Raw genomic sequence first — 25,640 nt, forward strand, 5'->3', positions numbered from 1 at the left:
GAGGGGTTTGTTGCCACGGCTACCGAGTCGGGCTGCAGGGCGGGGGAAGGCGCAGGTGGCTCCAGCAGCTCCGCAGGGCGCGGGGGCTGGATGCCCAGCAAAAGCGGGAGCGCCTGGGAGGTGAGCGGTGTCCCCTCTTGTCCCAGCCCCAGAGCAAGGGGCAGAGCCCCAGTGCACCCCCAAACCACAGCAGAAACCAGTCTCGGCCGTGTCTGTCAGAGGTAGGTGCACCCCCCACGGGTGAGTTTTCGTGCTTTGTTAACACCTCAGACTGTTTGAACATTGAAATCTGGCTTCAGGGTGTTGTGCAGAATATTTACCTATAAACTCCTTGGCCTCTTTTCTCTGTTCATAGAACAGTGCTGCCTCTTTTTCCAAGGAAAGTGATAGAAACTCCTCTTTTCCTCAGGCTGTTTTCCATCCTCCATGTGTGTTCTTCTGTTGGTGCACTGACAATTCTGGAGCGCGGTGCAGCTAAGGGAGTGCAGACCAGACCTGTTTCCAGCAGGTTATTGTTACTTTTCTTCCCTCGGCCTGAAGTAGTCCACATAAAACCACTTTTCTTCGTGTTTAGGTTTGTCTTTTAGAACTAAGTGAATAGTTTGCTTCTTTTGTAAATTAAAACAGTGTGTTCTCTGCTGAGGAATGGTTATGTAGTTTTCTTCTTAGTCAGGTATGAAAATATATTAATATACCTGCCTGCCTTCTAAGTTTGCTCTGCTTTAAGGTTTACAGCTCTCCTATGATTTTCTTTTGGGCAAAATTCACACACTCGTTCCTGGAGACTCGTAACATGGGGTATGTGGTATAAGCTGTTGGCTGTTACTCTGAGTAAGTTGAAAAGAGGGAGAGTCAGTTGACACCTGTGTGTTCACTCCTGAAATCAAGACCCAAAATGGGACAGTCAGACACAGTATTTTCTTTGTTGAAGTAGTTATACTCTTGTGACTCTGGGCCCACTCTCTGAGTATTGAAAATACCTTTAAGAATTCAAAACTATTTCATCTCTGGAGAAACTGGTACAAGAATCAGCACGTTTTGGTATTACTTAACTGGATTTTTGGGGAGTTTTGACCCTCTGGCCTTCTCTGCCGCAGAAGGAAACGCTCCTCGCCCCAGCTTCTGGCTCTCGTGGTCACCCCTGAAGAGTGCTACCGTGCTGGCCAAATCCCCTGAGGAAAATGACCCGAGCCCTGCCCTGCTTCCCTTCAGGAAAGGACTTTTCTCTCCGGCCCGCAGCGCGGCCCCGACTGCGCTCCTCCCGCGCCGGAGGGGCCGCACCTCAGCGGCCATTTTGCGGCGGGGCGGGGGGCGCCGAGCCCCACAGGGATGGCGGCGCCGGGGCTGCCCGGCCCCAGCGGACCCCGCCGGAGGTGCCCCAGGGCCGCGCCGAGGCCAGGCGGGCGGATCGAGTGGCGGCCGCGGGAGGGCCCTTCCCCGGGCAGGAGGCGGCTCCCCCCACCCCGAAAGTACGGGCTTCCCGGGCCGCATTACCTTGTGAGCCGCGGTGAAGTCGGGAGCTCCTCGGAGTTGGGTGCGGAGGCTTTACAGAGGCAGCAGGAGTTTCGGGCCGGCCCCGCGAGCCCGGCCGGGGCGCTCCGGGCGCCCCTCGCGCCCCTCGTTTCCCGCCGCGGGAGCGCAGGTGGCCGCGCGCGGCGGCCATTTTGCCGCCCGACAGTGCGAGGGGCAGGGGTGAAGAGCGGCCCTGGCACCGTGGAGCGCCCCAGGGGCTGCTGTGTGAGGGCTGGGGACACTGCGTTCACACTGAGCAAGTACTTCTGCTACTCAAGGTGGGGCTGTCGGACAAAGGGCTCTTCATTGTTACATGCCCTCAGGAAGCACCTGAGGTGGTGTTCTTCAGTACACCCATTTGACTAAAAATTTCGAGTTATCCGTAACATGGAAACTGCTACGGCAGCTACCTCAGACTTACAGTGTAGTCCCGTGTTTTCCAGAGGACCTAGGAAAATCCAAATAATGCAAATAAAGTTCCATCAAATACCATCCTGCTCAAAGCTACACCTAAGTAATACATTTTCCTTTTTTTTGTTTTTTGTCTTGAGGAGTAAATTCATGGACATGTCCCCCAGGGGTTGCTAATAGCAATAACACTCCCAAAATTCAACCTGTACAAGTCTAAATGTTCCCTCCTTGGACTTGCCCCTGACTTAAGTTTCTCTTTTCTTTGGGCGTACCCCCAAAAGCATTTCTGGGAGGAAAAGGTCCGTTTGGCTTTAATCAAACCGGTCGGGATAAAAAAGACGTTTATAGATGAGAGGAAGGCAGAAGTTTATAGAAGCCTCCTCTTCAGTGTTTCTTGTAGAAAAATTCTGTACCTGGAAACAGTGTAGCAAAGTGGTAGTGTATGTGATTTGCTACTTAATTGTTGAAAGATTTAACAGGAGATGCTGACAAGTACTTCTGACAGCCTGCGGCTCTGCTCATCCCGGCAGAGCAAAGCCTAAGACTTGGCAAAGGAGAGGAGCTACCTCTCAATAGCCTTCAGTTCCTCCTGCGGTATTAAAATTAGACGAACAAAATTCATTTTTGTTCAATGATGTAAAGTTGATTCTTAATATATAAAAAAATACAGATCTTTTTCTTTGCAGGTGCTGTTACAATGATCAAGAATTCTCAGGAATTAAGGTAGTACACAGATTTTGTTTGTTATTAGAGAAATTCCCGCACCTGCTATCTGCCGTTACAGTAAGAAGCTCACTCACTGGAGATGGAAGCCAGCAGGTTCTGAAGGTCTAGGCTTTTACACTAATGTGACAGAAAAGATGTGAACACAAAGTTTAACGATATAGGTGCCCAAGTCACTCTATAGCGAGAGGAGCTTGTGTCACTTATGTCACTGCTGTGTCTTTGGACAGTGTTGCTGGTGCTATTTTGAGCAGCCTCTTGGCTGCCGTAAATCTACTTGGCCTTTGTGGTTCCTGCATGCTATTTGATAGACAGAAATAGGTAGTGGGTAATAATGTTGTTGGCCTGATCCCCGTAACAGTGTTCCATGCATAGTCTGTCCACCCCAGCACAGGGTGACTAGCTGGTTAACTAGGAAATAGTTAGGGGGGAAAAAAGAAAAAGGGGAAAGAAAGAAAAATAACCTCTTAATTCCCATACCCATGCTACTCTCAGCCTCATTTTTAGGGTAATTTATTCACTATTTTGCTTGGTTTAGCTTGATTGTTTTGTTTGGTTGTTTTCTTTAGACCACTGAGCTACCTGAGCATCAGAAAATCAATTTAAGAGCCGTCATTGCTGATTTACAGACCAAACCAATGGAAATGCAATTGGAAAGAGATGTGCTTCAGGATAGCAGGTACAAAGACCAAGGTAGATGTATTTTGGAGAGTCTCCACATGAGCTTTCAGAGGCGCACCAGATCTCCCAAGTGAGAAGGTGGCCCTCAGGAATGAAGACAAGGAGACTGTGGCACCTTGGTTTAGAAGATCGCTTATTATGTAGTTGTAAAAAACAGGAGTTAATCAACCTGAGTATTACATCTCTTAGTCAGGATAAAAATCTGTGTTGTGAATACTGTTTTGTAAATTATTTCTTTGGTTTCTAAATTTAGACAAAAAGAATCTCAGAGCCAAGAGAATGAAAAAACACAGCTAAAAAATGCTATTCAAGAGCTGGAAGCTGCCAACCAGCTGCAGGAGGAGATGCTGAGGGAGGCTGACAGCCAAACGGAGCACTTGAAAAAGAAGGTCCAGAGGCAGGAGGGAGTACTTCTGGAACTACACCGCATCCTTAGGGACTACAAGGACCGCACAGGCAAGAAACTCTGTGCGCATGAGAATATTGCTGCCCTGCACATGCACAACCTGAGCACAGCATTTGCTGCCGTCTTGCGAGATGTAGACTCAGAGGTGTCATGCCTCAAGGAAAAGGTTGTGCTGGTATGTGAAGAAAGTGCTCTTTCTCTTTCCAACACTCTGAGTTTTGGTTTTTTAGAGAATAGTTTTCAAAACTCTGTGTGAGCTCCCATCTAAACTGGCCTAAGGAAATTGTTATGGCATAAACATGTACAAATGCTGTTTTGCAGTTGAGATGGCAGGTGCTGGTATGCCAGGCTGCTGCACTGTCCCCAGCTGGAGCCTGGATTTATTGCTAGAATTTAGGCTGTAGTCTGCACATTTTCACAGTGCAAGGTGGAAACAAAAGGAAGGGAATAACACTTTGAAAACTACTGTTTAGACAGTGTTTTCTTTAGGCGTTAGCATTGTCATCTGCTTACAACAGGTGGAAGAAGAACTGGAGTCCTTGAAAAAAGATTCACAGGCCCAAAGGCAACTTCTGCTTCAGCAACATCAAAATAGGTACCTGTTCTCCATTTATTTTTTCGTAAAATATAGACAGTTTTGCACATGTTCCGTGGATAATTATTTGATTATGACATTGGGAGGGTGTAAATAAATGTAAATAAAATAATGAAGGTAATCACTTGGGTGATTACATCAGCTCTTTCTTCCTGATATGATCAAGAGCTTTGTCCTTCCTTGTTCAAGAAGTCCTAATTTTCTGAGCTGTCTGCCTGAATTATACAGTAACCTGTTCAAAATAAAAGGGTAAACAACTTGATACGTAACATTTCATCCACAATAAAATATCAAAATTATGACATTTCTGGCTACTGAAAAATATCATTACCTCTTCAGTGGAGAAGCCTTTATTTGTCAAGACTGAAATTATAACCCGTATTTTCTTTTTAAAACAGGTTTGAGCAGCTAATAAGTGAGCATGAACAGGAGGGGGCAGCACTGACTGACAAGCTAACAGTGCCCGCAGCTACGCCGATAGTATCCCGAGCCAGGTGGAGATCATTCAATACGTTTTTTAGTTATAGCACAGAAAATGTTAAGAGTAACCTTAATTTGAGACAAAGCTTATGCTGCTGGTATACTCTGTTCTCTGCCATACTCTTTTCATTTCTCAGTGTCTTTGTTTAAGGAGTTAAGCAGTCCTTGCATAAATTATGGAATGAAGAAAAAAGACCCAAACTTGCTATCTAAAGGAGGGGCAAAATGATCATGCATTCGGCAAACTCTGAGAACTGGGAGACTTGCGGGCTTGCTCTGTTGTCAGTCCCCTGTGGTTCAGAAGAGGGGTAAGGTCAGCAGAGCGGGTGGGAGTACAAGCTGTGGCTCAAGCCATCACCTCTGTTCTTGTCACCAGCTTTTGGAATGACTGATCTCGGGTTTCAGTCTGAGTTGGGGCCAGTTTCTGCAGAGCACCTGGCTAAAGCTGAGGGATTACAGAGGATATAGACTAAGAGTTGTGGCAAAGTGCAGTTTTATGTGGCTGTATTGCACCGTGAGCTTTGTCTTCAACACGTTCAGTGGATCCAGATTCAAAATTAATTCGCAGCAGCATTATCAGTTGAATCACATGCTTGCATATATGTACAAATAGTAAGAAATGGTAATTTTAAAGAATGGGTAATTTTCATTTGTCATAAACAGCTACATTCATACTGTTGACTTCAGCAGCAATCAAATAAGTATAAAAAAACACTAGTTCTCACCAGCCACTTGACTTAAAAATCAGTCCTCAATTTTTCTGTTAAAAAAGGAGGACATGCCGTGCAGTGTTCCAAACAGGAGATTTTGAAATTCAGTATGGGCTGTGTCTGACTTGCATAGTTGAGACCAAATAGCTGATGGCAAAATGCTTCTCAGTTCTGCATGTAGAATAGTTGGGGTGCATTTGGAAACAGACTTAACTTTGCTAGAACTTACTTGAGGATAAATGGAATATCATCAGGAATAAAAAGTATTAAGATATTAATTATTTTATGTGAGGTGGCTTTCCGAGAACAAATCTGACCAGTGAGAAGGTATACTTTCCACGTGATCTCGCTGGGAATGATAGTCATACTTCCAAGCAGCACGCTTCAGTGGTTATACCGATAACAGCAAAACCAGCCACACTTGTCTCATGATTTCACAGTTTTTACAGTTTCTAATTTCTCCATTTGAAACATTTTGTAGAGAACAAACAAGAAACCAAAATGCAGTGTGTGCACATCAAGTTAGTCACCTGCAATCTACAGTTTCTCAGCTGCGTTCTGAATCACGAGGGGCTAAGAGGATGTCTGAAGACAAGGTGCGTATGGGTTCATATGTTATGATTAGTGCCAGCTAAACTGGCTATGTGCATCATGAAATGTTCTGGATAGATAAGTCAAGTCTTTCGGCAAAGCTCTGCTTCTGAAAAACTATGTGCACAACAAGGTAAATTACATTATCCCTAACTCTGTGTTATTTCCAAGAACAAGTTCTATTTCTTTAACACAAACCAGCTTTGCAGAATGTGTTGAACATGAAGTAGTTTTGCAGAATGTATTGAGAGCATACCATAAATGACACCTTCTGGAAATAAATAAAATGGTTCTGCGCTACCAACATGACTTGCACATGCAGGACAAGATCATCATTTTGCAATATCACTAGAGAATATATCAGGAAAAATAGGCAGGAAAAATAGCTTCTTATTTAAGTTGTGCTGCCCAGAAAAAACTTTTGGTTACTTTGTCTTAGTAAGAGTGAGGACAGAGCACAGAGACTACAACAGTGTTTGAGGTACCCAGAGGTGCTCCAGTGTGAGGTGAGAATCTTAACCATCACTGAAATCCACAGGCAGGATGTTATATAGGCAAAAAAAAAAAAAAGACTGGCTCGCCAGCTCCTGTTTATTCAAATAATTTCTCAATCCCATTAGAAAACTTCAGTCTTGACAAGCTTTTTTATAACCGCACTTTATAACAAACTTTTTTCTGGTAGTACAGCAGGGAATTACTGCAGACACATGGAGAGAAATTCTTGCAGTGCCATAACAGAATCTCTGTCACTAAGTGCAGCAGTTTATATCCCCTTTCCATATCACTGTGTCTTTCACTTATTTTGCTGCTTGGGATTCCATTTTTATAAACAATTTGAATTTCTTTAAATTCTTCCTTACTTTTGGTAAAAGGCAGCTCATTTTTGCGTTTTCAAAATGACCTGAAAACAGTTGCTCTCCACTCCCTTGAAAAATTCGTGGGGCTGACCCACGCAGAAATGCTTATGGGTCCAAGTCCATCTTAGATTACAAGTCGTAAGGATTTTGGCATCCTTCTGTACACCACCGGACAGGAACAGCTCGGGTCACAGGAGCGCCGTGAAGGTTGGCAGAGCTGTTAGTCTCTGATCCAAAACACTCGGAGAATGGCACGGCAGGCCTGCAGCAGGTCAGGCCTGCGGCAGGTCAGGCCTTCGGAGCCGTGCTGTACGTGTGCTCGGGCTGCACAGCAGAGCGGGGAGGATGGTGTGTTTGCCTGTTCCTGGAGGCTTCCACATTTATAAATTCCATGGACTCACACGGACCAAAACTCACACTGGTCAGTTCAATAGTGGTTTTTCATGGCATTGTAACTGAACTATAGTGAATTGGTAAATTAATCTCCACTACTGTATTTCATCCTCAAGGAAGAGTACACTATACACTGCACTTTTCATGTTAGGTCTGTTCTTTTGATTTAAATCAGTCAGTGCACAGGATAAGGTCATATCACAGGTAGCTGTAACTGTGGTGTGTATTTCTTAGGCCTGCTCCCTTTGAGAGTGCTTACCTCATAACATGTGACATTGGAAACTGGGGCTCCATTTCAGGCTATTTTTCACAGTCTGCCCAATCCAGAAAATGTTCATTTCGTATGTCTATGAAGCGTATACCACTCGGTCCAATGCAAATTGCATTTGTATAGGAGATGTAATACATTGAATTGCTTAGGTAGACTTCAGTGGGAGACAAGTTGATAGCTGGAGATCACTTGGTCTCAGGCTGTGATATGGGGTCATACCCGGGAAGGTGTAGGAGAGAATCTACATAAAGCTTTTACATGTGTATGTCTCTCTTTTGCAACACGCATTTCTCGGCAGCTTCTCTGGTAGGAAAACACCTTTGCAACTACAATTTTCAAGGCAGTAGGTGCTAACTACAGCCAGTGTAAGCTGTTGGCGCCAGGTACTTTCAGCAGTCAGAAAATCTGGTGCTTAACTAGTGGATACAAATGTACATACGTGGGTGTTCTGTTTGGATATGCCCTCTTTCTATTGATTCAAAAGGGTTGTAACCTGTCATCTCATACTCTGTCAGAACTTTCAGAGAAGGGTGTGACAACAACTTGGAGAAAAACGTGTTTGCCTGTAGATTTCTGAATGTCCTAGTTTTGGATCAGAGTGGAATCCAGTCCATTCTCAGGAACCTCAATAAATTCTGCAATGAAGTCAAGCTTAATCACTGGAAGAAGACAATGAAATTCTGAATAGAGCTAGGAAATACCTCTGTGGAGCCAAAAGATAACATTTGGACATCTTTAGGGTCGAACCTAAAAGAAAACTGGAAGAAATCCAATGTACTATTTAAAGTAGAATACAGTAGGGTAATTCTTAATGAATTTTGTCTTTATTTTAGGTCAAAGACCTTGAGGAGTCACACCCAGCTCATTCTGAGACAGCCGAACCTCACACAGAACAGGATCCATGTGGCCAAGAATCTGGCAGTCTGGAAGACCAGATTCATCAATTGATGGTAAGGACAAGTGATAGCATTGAAAAAAATCCTTCCTCCTAAAAGACTCTTCTTACTGCTGGTGTTCAGATACACTCGTTTCTTGTTTCCAAAGTGCAGCAGCCCCTTAAACTGGAGTTTGAGGATTATTTTTACTAGAAATTTGAATTAGCTGTGCAGGAAGTTTCCCAAAGGCCTTTGCCGCTAGCAATACAGGACATTCAGGATTAAGATTAACTTTGTCATAAATTCAAATTCCTTGAATTCCTTGAAGCTTATGCAAATCATATTAGAGATGCTGAGTCGCTTTTGCTCTAACCCCATAGTTAGATCCCTCTGTTAAGGACCCTTGGTGCCTTAACGCATATTTTGCAAGACACATCCAGGATTTTCTTAACAGCACTAAACATTCCTTTGTGACTGACTGCAAATATTCACCAATTGAACATGCAGTGTAGAAAATTTTGTCACATAGGGTTTGATTCATCACAACTGCCTTCATCTACTATAATTAGCCTTGGTTTTCTTCTTTACATAAAATTATGCCTTAATGACAGAATTTTGGGAGGTTAGTTTGTGTGGTCTCATTAGGTTTGTTTACCTAGTTAGTATCACGGTGCTTCTGAAGGAGACAGTGAAATAATTTCATTCCAAATGTTGCTATAAATCTTCCTACAGATCGTACACAGCTGTAGTGGAGACTGCAGTCAGAATGATAATTACATAATTGAAAGTTAGGAATCTAATTTTAGGACCCCTTTGGTTTCTTTATCATCAGTTCATGTTTTCGTTCTGCCATTCTCTGCGCTGCCTGCTTAGTTTTGTACTTCAGCTTTAGCAATATACAGATAGTCTCAGCTTCCAAAATAATAGCAAAAGTTATTAGCAGACGTGTCTATTGATAATTCAGTTTGGGCACATTTTACATTCATATTTTTTATATTAGCAGCTCTGAAATGTGTATGTCAGTATTTTTATTATTATTTACATTTTAAATTATTTATAATTGTAATTATGTACTATTACTATTATGTCTCAGTTGAAAAACATTTAAGCTCTGATGAACATGTAACAAATTATTGCATTAAATGAAAGAAGTGACGAACAAATGTAAAGACAGGTATTTTTGGAGAGAAGCCCTCCATAGCATGTCATATGGTTCTTCGTTGTTTCTCACTTGATGTTGACACAATATTATCTTTTTTTGGTTTGTACCTTACACTTGTTTTGGAATAGATACAAATGACATCAGACTCCAGCGCTGAGACGTTGCACATGTGAAATAATTACAGGCACAATAGGTAAACTCAGAAGTTACTACTTTGTTGGAAGAAAAAGAGTAGGAGGTGTCATGCTGGATTAGCCAATATTCCTGGCCCTGCTAAGTGTAAAAGGTGCAGTAGCCACTATTCAGATACGTAACTGTGTAATTGAACGCTGCTAAAAGAAAAATGAGAAATCCTAAATGGGATTCAAGGAGGGAGATGACTTTGATTTCTCGTAGACTGAACTTCATAAAAAAGAGATAGAACTACATCTAGAAAAAGAGCAGAACAAGCGGATTTGGGATCGGAACACAGACGACAGCGTCGTCATTGACCATCTGAGGAGAGAACTGGACAACAAAACCATGCAGTTGCAGCACATGGAAAGCACAGTGAAGGCCATGAGGGCTGAATGTCACAGGCAAATGGAGCACCAGGTTGGTGAGCAGATTCAGCGTGGTCGTGTTCAGGATACAAAGCACACAGACCGGGGGCTGTTCTTCAGATAGAAATGCTCTAACTCCAGCTACTGTGGTTGGGACCTCGGATGCCAAAATTTCCCTTCCAAAGATGCAGATACATGACAGTCAGAATTTGCATCTTTCTTTCTATCAATCTGGCCTATCCAGCCTTTTTTTTTAATTTGCTGATGGGGCACTAGAATCATTCTCTTTAATTATGACTTGTGATGTATAATCCTTAGAAGAAAATTCATGTTCTGCTGATAATGTGTTCGGTTTTGATTGCAAACCTCCCAAACATAACTTTGTAAATTTCCGGGAAGTCTGATGCTTCTACACATAACAAACAAACAGTTGAAGGTGGTATTTTCAGTAGTGAGCTCTTCCGTGAGGAGAATTAGTAAATTAAAGGCCTGCATACCACCTTACTCTGTGTAGTGCTTAATGAACACATAATGAAGTTTGTGTTAGAACTCTAAGCTGAATGCAGTGCTGTGTCAGAAAGAGCTGCTTCTGACAAAGTAGACTCCTAGACACTGACCTGTAGTGCAATCCTCTTTCTTCAAGGCTTCAGCCTGTCAAAAACTGAACTGTAATTAAGTAACTCACTGACAGTTTCACTGGCTACTTTGCATTACAAGTAAAGATCAAGTTAATTCTTTTACTTTCTACCAAACCACGGGTTGTCCTACCTCACACATCCTTCTAGGTTTTCTCAATCCGTTCTTTTTCCTTTAAAATCCTCTCACCAGAATGTTAGTTGTTTTCCTCTGTTTCTGTTCTGCACTACCAGCAGCTCCCGAGTTTCAGTACCGTGTGCTGTCAGTGGTGCACATCACAGTCTGCAGAAATAAAGTCAGTGGTAAATTAGTCATGTACATTTTTTTTTCCCAACTTACAGCACAGTCAGTTGAGTTTTAACACTTAAATTCTTTAGCCCGAACTGCTGTAAGTTACAGAAAACATTGCTGGTTTATTCATTTTTTTTGAGTCAGTTGAACATATTTCATTTTCTGTGATTAAAAAATCCACAATATTTCAAGTAGCAGTTAATTTATTAACATGGGGAAAGAGGAAAGAAAGCCAGAAGAATCACCTAGTCGTTGCAGACCAGACCTTGCTGACCTGTAAAACTCAAGTGGTTAAGATGAACTATAGAAAACCAGCAATGTAACAGGGAATTCTAAAAGTAGAAATAAATGTTTCTCTTGGTCAATCATTTTATTTCTATTATTCAGATGGCTGCAATTAAGGAAAAGAATGAAAGCGTTGGTAGAATCTGCTCTTTGACTGTCCAACTGGAGTCAACCAAGGAAACACTCTGCAAGGTTAAAGAAGATCTTACAGCCAAACAGGTGGATTTGGAGACTGCTGAGCAAACAGTGTCAGATCTGACAGCCTGTCTGCAGGAGAAAGAGAGTGCCCTGGAGCTCACTGAGAAGGAAATCAAGGAGCTCCATTCACAACTCGGCAGTAGGATGCAGGAGCTCCAGCACCTGAAGAATGAAGAGAACCGTTTACGTGACGTGCAGTCAGAGTGTGAAACACTGAAACTGCAGGTGACAGAGAAGGAAAGGATTATTGACATCTTCCAAAAGCAGATTGATATCGTCACCCAGATCGTGGGCCAGCACAGTCGAACTGCCAGAGCGATGGAAGTTGAGAAATCTCAGCTTATAAAAGAACCGAATGACTGGAAACTTGAAGCACAAGAACTTAAGGTGAGCAAATGATGTTGTATTTATGTCTCTCTAAGACAGTAAATGTTTTCTGTTTCAAATCTGTACCTTAGTGTGCTAATACTGAGGTTTTAAAGCAGATCAGATGATGCTCCTTGAATCCTAAGAGCACTAGAAGAGTTAGTGGGCAGAGAAGAATAATATGACCACCAAAAATGAACATTTGCTAGTGCAAAGCAGTTGCCAAAAGGCTTCTGAAAGCTGAAGTGTAACAAGCTGTCCTCGGTGATGCAATTGTCCACACGAATAAGGGAGCCAGCAGCACAGAGTGTTACTGAGAAACAGCAGAGGGTGAGCACTCAGAATTCCCAAATGGCGACACTGTTTGTAAGTGGTTCTCTCTGGGACAAGAGTTGCATGACAGGGCAGGCTTAGACGGCTCAGCAGCTTCAGAAAAATTCACTCCAGCTAGAGAATTTAATCCTCTTCTGTGAAAAAACTGTTGAGCATTAAGAGTGAATGTGGAGGTTGTGCTGCAAGAGGATGGAAACAGTATTCATACCACACACCTGGTACGGTTAAACATGCTGTAAAGCCATCCGATCAGATTCTGTTGTGCATGGATTAGGAATTTTCACAAAAGTAATCTTTGTGTTCTGCTCTTGTTTTCCTTTCTTGCCTCCAACTGTTCTCTGACAACTGAGATTTAAAGCAGTAATGATGTCTGCATGTCTTTGTGTTTATTTTATATAATTATGTGTATTACACATAGTTGGTCTTGTTTTTTGTATAAGTAGATTGCAATGGGTGAGAAAGAAGCCAGAATACATGAAATGGAGACCAGAGTGAGAGAGCTGGAGCTGGACAATGTTAAACTCATAAACACAGGCACCGAGAGGCTCCGTGCGCTTAATGACATGAAACTGGAAAAAGACCGGCTAATGAATGAGCTCCAAGACAGCCAGAGTGAGCTGGCTGGCCTGGCAGGTAGGGACCCTCCGCTTAGCTCAGCTCAGATAGCTGGTGTTAAAAATAGAATCCTGTCTTGCCTGCTGAATCCAAATAGGGCTGCTGGTAGAGCAGCAGGTTCCCTGCCGCAGGGGATGGTCAGGTTGCTTCGGAGTGAAGTCACAGGCTGGGGTTCTGGTACAGAATGGTGGGAATACAATCTTTAGTGCAGTCCCTCGCTACCCTGGCAAAAATATTTAAACTGTCTGTCTCTGGAGACCAAAGGAGATCTGGTGAATCTCAGAATAGAAACTTGAGTGCTATTTCTGAGTGGTATTTAAGAGCACTAGCGGCTCTCTTTAACCACCTGTGGTTAAATTACAGTGGAACTTGGTTTCTGGTTTGTGGTGGGCTTGCTACAATGTTATTCAGAAGATAATGTCCTAACTCCAAGCATTGTTTAGAGGGCTGGACCTTTGAACCTGGCAGCCACCTCAGTCTGCTGTTCAGTCTGCACTGCAGCCGGCCAGATGATACTGTTCACATGCTTTGCTCTCTGCACAGCCCCGGACTGTCATAAAATGCCCCCGATATCATTTATTTCTTCAGAACTCAGCTGTCTCTCACTTATAGCCTTAACTTTCACAATATGCAGTTGGTTCTAGCAGCAGGAACCCAGAAATGGGGATTTCTATCACTTTAAAAAGATGTTGCTTTGGCGAGCAGTGAAATAACACATTTGTTTCTGGTGCACCAACAGTGAACATGTAGGACAACAAATTCCTAGTTGTGCCTTTGTTAGCAGTTATTTGCTTTACGCCTTGGGTATCTTCATATCTAATATTCATTTAAAGGGAGTGGGTGACAGATCAGCATTCTTACTCTAGAAGAATGATTATTTTTGTCACCATAATTTTAATCTTGATTTACCCTTCCTAGAGGAATTTGAAGATCTGAAGAGGGATTACCAGGATAAAATCAAGGAGATGGAAAACACTGTAAACAGACTGAAAATGCAGTTGAAATCTGCTCAGGCTGAACTAGAACAGACCAGGACTGCTCTAAAGGCTATGGAGGGCTCTGATGGCCGTGGTAATTATGGACTGAACTTCCCAAAAATCACACACATTTGTCTTTTAAACATGGGGATTTTTGTAGGTATTGATCCCTCAATAGATTATGTAATAATATTCCAGATATCTTGTGTAATAAAGAAACAATATTGCAGATGATGACATTTTAATTATATTTTTTACTTCACTATTTACTACATGCTGTAAAACTTGGGCCATGGGCTGAATTTTCTCTGATCCTTATTCAGATTGCCAGGGAATGCTGTCATCTCGCTTCGTGTGTGATGGCTCTGGTACCGCTATTGACAAAACTCCTGCTGGTTGGGGTGGGTGGTTGGTGCACGTAAGTGACTAGAGGATCCTGGTTCAGCTTATTCTAGCACATTGCTGATACTGATTTCAGAGCCTTTTGTCAAAGCTCATAATGCATAATCAGTGTTGTTCATTGAGAATTCACTTGGTCTTTTACAGCTATGAAAGTTGCAGTGGGAATGCAGAAGCAGATCACAGCTAAGAGGGGACAGATAGATGTGTTACAGAGCAAGATTAAATTCTTGGAAGAGGCAACGACAAATGCAGCTAAGGTCACAAATGCTCCAAATAAATGTATTTAACTCTATTTAGATAAATTGTTCTTTGGAGAAATGCATGGATAGAAGCACAACTCATGCAAGAAGGACCAGAGGGAATGTAATGTGCACCTTGTCTGGCCTCCCGCCAGCACAGAGCTTCCCACATCAACTAGTCTCCTCCATAGAGCCAGCGTTTAGTTTTCCTTTGTTCTCTGTGAAAGAACAGTACTGGTTTCAGTGAGAATCAGGCTCTTAAAAATCAGTTCTTTTTAAAAAAACCTCACATATGCAGTCTGTATCTTTGTGAATTTGGCCCACAGTGCCTCCCCTCTTTGTTTTCTGAGGCAGTTCTGCTTGTAAACTATGTCAAGGTCTGTCTAGTATGTTGAAGTCTTTCTAGCATTTTCTGTGACAAAGATATCACTGAGTTACCAATAGCTGGAGTTTACTGAATGACTATTGATATCTGTTCACTATGACCTGTCCTCCTTCTTTACTGACTTTGGATCCAGCGGATCTTGAAGCTTAAAATTCCAGTTTCAAAATCAGTCTAATATCTGAGATGTTACTTAATCAGCACCAATCTGATTGTACTTTCTTTATAAGACCTCAGTTGAAAAATCTCATCTTTCAGCAAGACATAATAGCTAAGCTTCTGAAAGGGTTAATTTGGATCCTCTGAAGGGAATAAGAAAATGCAGAGAACAAATTATGTGTTATGTAGGTAGTTATAAATTCTTTGCTCATTCTTTGTTGTCCTCACCTCCTTAAATTCAGGAGAAGCATTACCTCAGAGAAGAAAACAGTAAACTAAGTCAAGAATTGAGCTATATTACAGCAGAAAATACCAAGATTGCTGGGGAGCTGGAGATCCTGAGATCACAAGACAAACGTCTGAAAGAAAAAATATCTAAGATGGAGACAGCCCTCGATAAGGTACCCTAAGGCAGCTTTCAGTTGCGGGAGACTGCTGGGTGCTCTCCTCTGCAGTCACTGGGGAGCAGATGTCTGACCTCCTACTTAGGTTGTATTTGCTATGTCCTACTCACTTGTACTCTGGAATACTTAACTGAAGAGATACCTATAGTTAAGACCATCTTCTGTTGTGTATTTTTTTTAATGGTAAAAGGCTTCTGTTTTCATTAAGAGAATTCTTGATTTACTTCTTTCTAGCCCAGGGAAATGCAAACTGTGGGGGATTTAAAGCAGATTGCCCTTCTAGGCAGTAGCGCTTGCTCCTGCATGGCTCCTTTCCCTGGCGAGAGAGGCTGTTATTCGGTTATAACAGGGGCTCTGCTGCAACCAAGCGTGAGCACACACGGACTCAATGCACTTGACCAGGCTGAGTCCTTTCTGGGGCCTGAGTCAGCCAGGGACGTTTTTAAGAACATGGTGGTGTTGGATCTGCCTTTTTTAGTGGAACTTTCTGCTGCTGACATACCTGACTCTTACGACAAGGTTCTACATTTTGGTCCAACTAGCACATAAATCCCGGGTGCCTACAGGTGAGCTGCTGCTCCTCCAGAAGGGAGAGTCCTTTTCAGCTGCTCTGAATTTGCTTCTCGGGATGTAAAGTTCCATGTGAAGTGTCTTTCTCAGATTGCTTAATTGCTTTAAATAATAAAAAAAAACAAACGAGTGATACCGTACCCCAAGTGTGGCATTTCTCACTTTAAAGGCTTGACACTGGAAACTGAACTTTCCTTGTAATACAGATTGTTGTGCACAGTACTGGCCACAGTGGGGGCAGGTGCTCACTGAAAACCAGCATGTATGGTACACTAAATAACAATTCTTAGAAATTCGTAAAGGCTGTACTGTGCTGTCTGACAGGACACTAGTATATACTGTTACAGAGCATCCATGGTATAAACATTAGAAAGTGTAATTTGCCATCTTGCTCATCATTATTGATTCAGAGTTAAGTGTTCCAAAAGCTGCTCTTGTAACCACACAGCCACAGTGCCTCAGTGGGCCTGCACTCGCCGCAGTGGCGCTCACAAAGCAGCACAGAAGGAGAGCCAGGTTTTATTTAAAGTAGAAAGGGAACTCTGCTGGAGAGACAAAAGCAGTCTGGTTCATAAAGGTCTCTCCTACCTTTTGTCCTTCACTGTTTTGATGTAGTGCTTCCTCTCTCTAACTATCCTGGTAAGTACTCAGTGAAAAATAGTTAAATTATTAGATCTTCCCATGCCTTTTCAGAATCAGCTGTTTAAAGAGAAAAGAACATTTAACGACTTAACAAAGATGGGTCAACAAACTTAAGAGCCATCCATTTTAAAACCTTGAGAATAGTTTTGCCTCATTAGCACGTTGGAATTATCTAATCCCAGAGATGTTGGGTAGGTCTAGGACTGTCCCTGGCAGGATTAGCTCCCTTCTCCGGTGTTATGGTGTGCATATTATAGCTACTAGGATCATATAACTGGTTAGTTGCCAGTATCAAGAAAGGCATCTGGTCATCTTCCAGTATTTCTATACTTAGAGCAGCAAACAAATCAAGTGTCTATATGTGTACATTGCTGTTTCTTTATTGGAAAGAAAACATAGAAAAGTGTCATCCACAGGAGGTTAGTAAAATCAATTTCTGCCCCTTGCACCCTCTCTCACAGGCATCTGTACAGTTTGCGGAATGTCAGTGCATAATCCAGTGTCAGGAACAAGCAGCGATGCGCTTCAGACTGCAGCACACTTTAGATGTAAAAGTAAGTACATTACTGAAAAGTATGGCTATAAAGCTAGATGCATTTACTTTGCGGCCTAACTTCTGGCTTCAGCCCATTTATTGCAGAGTACTCTCAAAAGTCTATGTTCTGAATCCTTTTTTCACCTGGAGTACCTCATTACTGTACAAGTCATGTTCATAATTTCAGTTTCTAAGTGTTATTTACAGTAAGGGCATAACAAAATTAAACAGCTACAGAAATACTTGAACATATGCTTCAGCTGTTAAGCATTTCGTTTCAGTGACACTTCAGCATCTTCTTGCAGCTTTAGACAAATAACAGCTAGAAATGTTCATGGCATTATTATAAAAAATGCATTAGAGAGACAAGGTCTGTAGGGACGGGTGATGCCTTTTACAGCCTCAAGCTGCGCCAGGGGAGGTTGAGGTTGGATGTGGGGAACAATTTCTTCCCCAAAGGGCTGTGGGGCATTGGAACAGGCTGCCCAGGGCAGTGCTGGAGTCAGCAGCCCTAAGTGGCGGGCAAAAAGGTACAAGAGGTGTGGGATGGTGTAGTTTTGCGGTGGCCCTGAGATGGTCTCTGCTTGAATGGTTCCAGAGCATATGTTAAAGTTCTCCAAACAAATAAAACTTCCATTATTGCATGCAGTTCACTCACTAAGAGCATCATGCCTGAGCACACCTAAAAAGTGCTAAGAAATGTTTGGAGAATTGAGTGTTGGATGTTACAAAAGATGTGACTAACAGAGATGCCTGGTTACCCAGGCCTTGCTCTCTATACCCGCTTGCTCTGCTTGCCTCATGTTTTCCACAGGAGCTGCAGGGCCCTGGTTTCTCGTCGGCTTCTGCTTGGGGCAGGCGGCGGCACACGGCGCCTCTTTCCCAGCTGCGCTCTGCTGTCCTGGCCAGCTCCCGTGCCCCTCGAGTGAGTGCCTGCTTCACAGCGAAACTGCAGCGGAGCAGGGACGCTCCCAAGAGTCAAAATAACGTGGAATTTGTAGACGGGAGAGCATCTGGTAAAAGTGTCTGACAGTGAATTCTTACCACCAAAGATGAAATAATTTTTTGTAGCTTCTCATACAGTATGACCTTCCACATTTTTATTTTTTTCCGTTTGCGAAATATACGTGAGAACCAAACAGACGGTAGGAAAATCTGTAGATTGTAATAGGAGTTTATCTTCTCTCTACCACCCGTAACATTTATAAAGTATTACAATTGAATAACCAGTTTGGTGCTTTACTTGCCGTAAATCACATTTGTCAGTGAAAACAGACTTGTACATAGTACTGATAAATTTCACCAGCTGACTGACCTGTAAAAGCTTTTAATACTGAAATCTTTCTCCAAGCTGGCCTTCACTGATTTTGACCAGTTTTATCTAAAAAGACATATCATTGCCCTTCTTTCCTTTCGTTTTACACATCTACATTTTGATTTAAATTAGATACTAGTGTTCTGATTTTTTTGTTACAGAAAACTTCAACTCAAATCTCAATTCAAATCTCAACTCAAATCTCTCTTGCAAAAGAAATGCTTTGGTCTTTTCTGTATAGATTCTGTATAAGTCTGCAGAAGGGGCCTGATGTATCTCCCACAAAAATGGGTGGAAGTGTTTCCATTATTTTTTACCTCATGATCTGTTCGAGGCTGCAAGCTGCTGCAGATATTTTTAATACTGTCTCTCTTACTTTGTGATGTGGTGACAAAGGGCAGTTAATTCTGTGAAATACCTACAGCATCAGGCACTCCCATTCTCTGTTCTCTGGGTTAATCAGTTTATACTTCTGAGGACAGAGGAGGGAAAAGGACCAATTTTGCATGTAGTGCCATGGTAAGGCCCTAACAGGTTGTAGGAGAACTTGATTCAAGGTGTCCTTGAACCTTCTTGCTTCCTGCATGATTAATTACTGCACAAAATGAAGCAGCTCGAACACTTGAGACTGAGACTGAATAGCGCGGTTTCTCAGCAGCAATGTGGGAAAGGTGGTTTTGGTCTGACTCAGTAGCACAGTGACCCGTGTTTGTAGCTGCTTCCATCCACAAATGAAGTGTAAATAAGTGGGAGAAGCTCTTTGAACATGCGAAGTGCTGAACAGTCTGAAAAATCCAGTTCTTGACAGAAATAATTGTTTCTTTTGAACTAGGCCTTTGCCTCAGGTCCTGATCAGTGTAATGAGAAAATGCTGCACTTCACCTCGGAGCAGGGCTGTGACACTCAGCCGCTTTATAGTGGCCGACAACTCAGCTGTTACAGAAATGAATGCCTAGAAAACGCCAATATGCTAGTATTTCTGTCTTTAGAGCTGTGTTTGTGTAATATATGGGATCATAGGTTATAAAGGAGAAAAAAGCGTTGTCACGTAAGCAAAGATTAATGGTTCTGGGTACTGAAAAAGGTAATGGTTGTATTGGGGGGAGCTTTCATAATTAAAGGCTTGTTTTGGTTTTTTTGACCTTGAAACAGCAATAGTAACATTTTTACAACATTTATTCAAAATGCAGATGTTAGCTGTGTTCTGTCTCAGTCATATTTAGCTGCTTTCCACAGGCAACTTTCCAGATCAAGACTGCAGTTATATTCAGAAGGTATTTTGACAGTCTTCAAGTGGTGGTCATCTAGTCTCCACCACTTCTAAATTAAACTACAAAACCCCCAGCCTGATCTAACTGATAGGACAGGAATAGAGGGGGAAAGAAACATGTGACTTTGGAAGAGTGTGGGTAAGAGCTGAAAAAGAGAGTGCCTTTGTAAATACTTTGTAACTGCATTACTTCCTTTCAGATGCCTTCCAAGCCAGGTGTTTTGAAGGAAGAACTATTGCAGGATCTGAAGAGGATTCTTCAAGAATTAACGAGCTCAGACAATGACATTCCCACTGCGGATCTTGGCAAGAGTGACAGCAATGGTGGGAGAAAGTCACCTTTAGCCACCGTGAGGAACACAGTGTAAGAATAATATACTTTTATTTCTGTTGTGTGCTGTGTGCACTCTAAAACTAGGATCTGGCCATTCTGGCAAGTGTTCAGGGGCTATAACATCTTCCCTGTTGTGGTTGATTTTTTTCTGTCTATTCAAAGCTGAGGTTGCCACAAAAAGCCTGGCACAGAGCAAGAAGCTTTGGTATGCTGAAGGAGGAGACCACTTTGTGTTTCAAGGATGTATAGCAGGGAGTTTTTGGGTAGATATGGGTACAACAGCAGAGCTCCTGGTGGAAATGGAGTGTTTCTAAAAGGTAAACATTAAATTGAGCAGGGTTTTACTTGGCTGGAACACTTCCAAGTGTCTCTTCGTGCTGGTGCTTAAAATGAGTGTAGCTGGTTTTTCTGGAAATTGATCTCTCAAATTTTTCAAGTGAACTCGTATAACAATTTTACTGTCTTTTCTTCAGTGTTCAAACGTGCTGCCGTTGCACTCTGTTTAAAAAACAAGCTGATCATCTGAAAATGTGCGATGCAGCAATCGTACTGGCAAGGCCTTGCTGTGGTTTTGCCATGCAGGGAGACTGCAGCTGGAGACTCTGCTGCTGAAAGCACCATGGAAAAGGACACTTTTGACCAGTGAGAAGTGCTTTTGCTTAGCTGAGTAACCTGCTTCTCAAAGTACTCATTTGAGATTCAGTTCCTAAGGCTTTTTTAATACAGCATCAGTCCTGAGCTTCTTTGTATTGTTTTATGCAAAATTCTAAAAATTTCCTGGGAATTACAAAACAAAGCTGTGATGTTACTTTCATCCCTTCAAGAAAGAGCTCTGGAACTTAATTTATATTGTTTGCCTTTAAGATAAAGGTGTAAGATCTGGAGATTACATACGAGAGCTTCTCATTCTCACTGTGGAGGCTCCCTAGCATTACCAGAGCTGGGCATAATCCTTCCAGAATGCAAGTTGTGCCATTGTTTTGCTTGCAGGGATCCTTCATGCTTACGCACTGCAGATACTCAGTCCCAAGATGTTACGCTGCCCTTTGCGTCCCCTGGTAAGTTTTCACTGGCCACAGTGATGAATGTGCCATGTTGATGTGGAACTGGAATATTACAGAATGTTACAAAAAATACAGCCCAGATACAGGGACCTATTCCAAGGTCGTTTATTCAAATACCTTTTCACAGTTGCTATTACAACATCTCCATTGCACTTAATGCAAAATCTGTATCTTGTTGGAAACCAGCTCCATGGAGACTGATACCAGCACACCTAGACGGTTATTTTCTATCGTAGTTATTAGTGAATAGTCTTGCCTAATTAGCATGGATAATATTATCACATTTTGGTGCGTAAATTGAGTCTGTTAAACTCTGTATCCACGTGTCGATGGATGTGCTTCTGAGAGGAATTAGGTTGTTGTAAATGCCACTGATTTCCTTCGAAGAACTGTGTGGTCAGTACCTTTTAAAGTACAGTGACATCAATTTAGTAACCTAAGCAGAAATAGAAGGATATGGCTTTGAGTATCAGGGTTTGAAGATACTGGTCGTACCTGCCTTCTGTTTTGGTGCCCCCAGATTCTCCGTTCTGTGATTTTTCTTTGAAAATTGCCTGCAGATGCTGATACGTTAAGCCACTGTGCTTCAGAGGTAGGCTAGATCTCCTCTGTTTGCCCTAGATAGGCTAGATCTTCTCTGTTTGTCCTAAGTAACTACTATGGGTCCGCTTTTTAAACTCTGAGCATTAAAGAACATCTCCTGAATAGATACTGTCAACCTTCTAGCAAACCTGCAGCAACACCCAGGGATCCTTCCTAGCTTGCAAAGCAGCTGCAGGTAGTAGTATTTACACAGGAGAGTCAAGTAATTGAACAAGAGGAATATTTTAGAAACCCCCAATAATTTGTTTTCTAGACGTTCCAGGAGGGACGTTAGGAGTAAGGAAACAGACTATGGGAAGAAAGATTGGTAGTGCATCTTCCCCTTATTAGTTGCATATACCCTTTTTTTAACCTACATGTTGAATGCTGTACATACGAAAACGTTTTGTGTAATCCATTGATAGCCGATTTCTGTGCATATCTTGTCTCTTTCCTTCTGACTCCTTTTCTGCCAGGAATTCAGAGCTTTCCAATTTGTGATTGGGAAGAGGGGAAATGGCAGACCCACATAAGCAATTTTTTCTGCTTTTTATACGAAGTAAAGAGATCCAAGTCAGCAGTAATGTACGGGGAGTCTCAGTTGTTGCTGATAGCAGCAATGATACTCCCATCAGGCCTTTTTGGAAGTAAACATGAGGTGAGTGGCCGTCAGAAAGAAGCAGGCACAGCTTGCTCCTGGGCAGGCAGCTGTAGCAGCCGTTCTTCACCAGACCATCGCTTCGACAGAAACAAGCGTGGTTTGCATTGAGGCTCTAGTCTCCTGTTGCTTTGGCTACTAGTAAGGAATGGAAAGGATCAGAGAGCACAATGAAGGGAACCCACCTTATAACTGTTACAGAGAAAGAATCGACTCTGGGGAAGAGTGCCCAGGTGTGTGCTTACAGCTCTTGGCTTGGTGATCTCCTAGCAGGTACATCCATCTTCTCAGCAGCTCCTTGTCGCACATCCTGCCCCGAGAAGGTCTCTCGGGAGGAGAGATTCAGAGACAAGTCTCCGGTACACGCGCTGTTGACTTCCCCACCCTCTGAGGTTGTGGCTGGCCCCAGTGCCTCAGCAGAGCACCGACGGCGTGGGAGGAAGTGCGGCTCTCCAGCGGGAGCAGCAGTACCCCAGACAAGTATGTGTGTCCAGTTTACTGATGCAAAGAGCTTGGCTGGCTCTCTTACAGCCAGTACAGTCACGGAGTTACAAACTGTAGGTTAAATTCAGCCCTTTGGTAATTGTGTAGAAACCACTGGAGTCCCACTGTCCTTCAATGCTTAAATGATTTATTTTTTTAATATGTGATACCATATTGATGATTAATTTTCTCATTAGCTTCTCAGCCCATGGAAACCAGCATGAATACACCTAGGAGGCTGCAGAACAAGGTGGAAAGCCTGCAAAACCTGGTGGAATCGTTACAGACAAAAAACCAAGGTGCCAGAATTTACCAAAAATATTCCTATTTCATTTAAACTACCCACACTCGGCAGAAGCTGTTCCTCTTACCTGTCAAAGCATTGCCTGTGTTTCTGCATAAGGTCAGGTTTAGATATACTGGCAGCACCCACTTTACATTATCCTGGTCCTGGGAGAGTAATTAGATTAACTCCCCAATGCACTATTGCTCAGCCCCTTAATTCTAATAAGCTTCGAGATCCTTAACATTTCAGACATGGCAGCTGGTCAGGGGGGCCTTCACATGCAATTAAATGACATTTTTAAGAAGCTGATGATGTCTTGATGGAAATGCCAAGATAACTCTGACAGCAGTAGACTCCAAAAACATGGCTTCCCAGCAGTGGCCTTAGAAGCACACCCATCTTCCCCAGCTCCTTTAATCTGAAATGTGCCGATGGAGAGCTTTTTGAGTTCTGTCCTTGCTCCCTTTGAAGTTACTGGTGAAACGCTCCTGATTTCCTGTGACGGCAGGGGGTCAAGTGAGATGGAATTTCTTTTCTTTGTGCTTTTTCTTATTGCACATTACAGTTGCTTCCCCTTTAAGTCTCCCTGCATAGTTCTGGGAAATTATCATTTCCCCGCGTCATACAGCGCACACGTGTCAGGGACATACAAGTAACCTGATTTAGATAAAACTAATCAAATTATTTATTAAAAAGTATAAGGTAATGTTCTCATTTTTATTCTTTGCTATCCATTAAGATCTTCAATTTGCCAGTTTTCTATAACCATGTAAAAATATTTATTCATCTGTAATGTATCAAGAGTTACTGTATAAAAACGTGGGGCAATTCTTTAGGAGCACACTAAGTAAACTTGTTTCCACGAGCACTGGGCCAAAGGTATGAATTTCACAGCATCCCGTGAGAGATCGTGAAGTCAATAGCATTTTGCCACTTCTTCAGCATTCGATGTGTTAGTTTCACAAAGCAGATGAGGTGGTGCCTGTTTATAAGTAGGTTTATCTTTTCTGTTAAGACCCTGCATACAAAGAAATGCAAACCAAAGTGTTACTCTGAGGGCTTGGTAGGCCCAGTGTAGTGTGCGGGAGGGTAGCACAAAGCCTCTGGTGTCTGCACCCGAGGCCTCAGTCGTTTTAACCTAAGGTGGTGTTCAGATAATCTGTTCTTGCTGCTATTTTCAGCCTTGTCATCAACGATCAGAACTCAGAAAATGAAGACAGACAAAGCAAAGGAAAAGAAGAAAAAGCTGTCAAAGTGAAGACGCTGTATACATTAGTGATTACTTTCACGTATGTACATTAAGTTTAAAATATGTTATATTTTTAAAGATTAATAAACATTTTTTAAGTTTTGTAATTCTTGCCTTTAACCAGGACGTGCTATTTACAGTTTTTACTTTTAAATGAGTGGTAAGTACAGAGGAGTAAAAATACATCTAAATGCAGATTTTTCCTGGCACACATTTTCAGTAGCTATGTATTGTGAGGGACTCTGGCCACAGGCCATTGCTGACTGCTTCAAGTTCCAGGATTTCTTCAAAGCATTCTAGTTTGGACTTCTAATACATATAAGAGAGATGTACCAGTTTTTTAGTAAGAAAAGGCTGAGGTGTAGGGAAGGAGAGCATATATTCAGCCCACAGCCCAGTGGTTAGAGAATGTCAGTGAAAAGTGCACTCACACTTCTGGTAAGGGAGCCAAGCTGAAAAGAGTTTCAAAAGACTGCAGGCCTGTGAGAATGGAAAGGAGCAGGTGGAGAGGTATAAAAAGCCAGAGAAGGGAGATCTGCCAAGCAAGAAGGCAGCTTAACATCCTTGTGCTGGAATTCAGTGGAGCTGGGAACAGGTCTGGGCTTCCTCCCGGCCAGCAGCAGAAGGGAAAGAATTGGCCGGGGGAGTTGAAGGGGTCATAGACTTGTGGGCTCCAGAGCAGCTCTGTACAGCCTGGACTTGGCAGCACAAACAGCGCTTGTTGTTCCATCTTACACAGGTGAATGACAGGAGGACTGTTAGGCAGATCTTGCCCACAGCAGGACACCACAGATGACAACCAGCCCCCTAGAGAGAAAGCCTAATAGCAGTCTAATATTTTTTGGATGGAACATTTGGAGAGATTCCAAACAGTAAGTTGAACTCACAACGAGAACATGGGACAGGCATGGTTTTTGCAAAGGCACCTGCGAAGTGAATGGGAAACAGACAAGTTGCGCTGCACGTTTCTATATGTGACTTTAAACTGGTTTATGCCCAACAAGAGCCCAGTACCCGTTCCAGCCTCAGGCTGTCTGCTCATCTCACCAGCAAGGTGCAGCAGTTAGCATTCGTACACCAAACTACTTCACAAATACAAGTAGATAGCATTTCACCTAAAAGTAGTCAAATTGTCTAATTTGCCACAAGTTTGTTG

The 25,640-nt window shown here is 42.6% G+C and overlaps 2 protein-coding genes across 5 annotated transcripts in view; one reads left to right on the forward strand and one right to left on the reverse strand.

Moving 5' to 3' along the window:
- Positions 1–464, reverse strand: part of SHROOM3 (shroom family member 3) — a 128,595-nt gene extending 128,131 nt beyond the window's left edge. The window contains exon 1 of the mRNA XM_065062860.1: positions 321–464. The gene's annotated coding sequence lies outside the window, so the exon portion shown is untranslated. The remainder of the gene's footprint in view (positions 1–320) is intronic.
- CCDC158 (coiled-coil domain containing 158) lies at positions 1–24,591 on the forward strand. 4 transcript variants are annotated; one of them, XM_065062879.1, is made up of 22 exons: positions 5–221; positions 410–574; positions 2,610–2,646; positions 3,216–3,325; positions 3,581–3,908; positions 4,252–4,328; positions 4,727–4,822; positions 6,000–6,114; positions 8,464–8,580; positions 10,064–10,261; positions 11,524–12,006; positions 12,762–12,951; positions 13,852–14,004; positions 14,457–14,569; positions 15,335–15,493; positions 17,170–17,262; positions 18,058–18,168; positions 20,029–20,192; positions 21,153–21,220; positions 22,737–22,946; positions 23,147–23,248; positions 24,417–24,591. In XM_065062879.1, exons 1-22 carry the CDS (start codon positions 91–93, stop codon positions 24,491–24,493), a joined length of 3,297 nt encoding a protein of 1,098 aa, XP_064918951.1. In that variant the 5' UTR covers positions 5–90; the 3' UTR covers positions 24,494–24,591. The 4 variants fall into 4 exon arrangements, 2 of the variants coding, with proteins under 2 accessions (XP_064918951.1, XP_064918952.1); XM_065062880.1 differs by lacking the exon at positions 410–574 and having other exon boundaries at positions 8–221; XR_010472595.1 differs by lacking the exons at positions 23,147–23,248; positions 24,417–24,591 and having other exon boundaries at positions 1–221; positions 18,058–18,259; positions 22,740–22,824.
- The last annotated feature ends 1,049 nt before the right edge of the window (positions 24,592–25,640 follow it).

The sequence above is a fragment of the Columba livia genome, chromosome 4 (genome assembly GCF_036013475.1).
Source record: "Columba livia isolate bColLiv1 breed racing homer chromosome 4, bColLiv1.pat.W.v2, whole genome shotgun sequence".
Classification (NCBI taxonomy): domain Eukaryota; kingdom Metazoa; phylum Chordata; class Aves; order Columbiformes; family Columbidae; genus Columba; species Columba livia.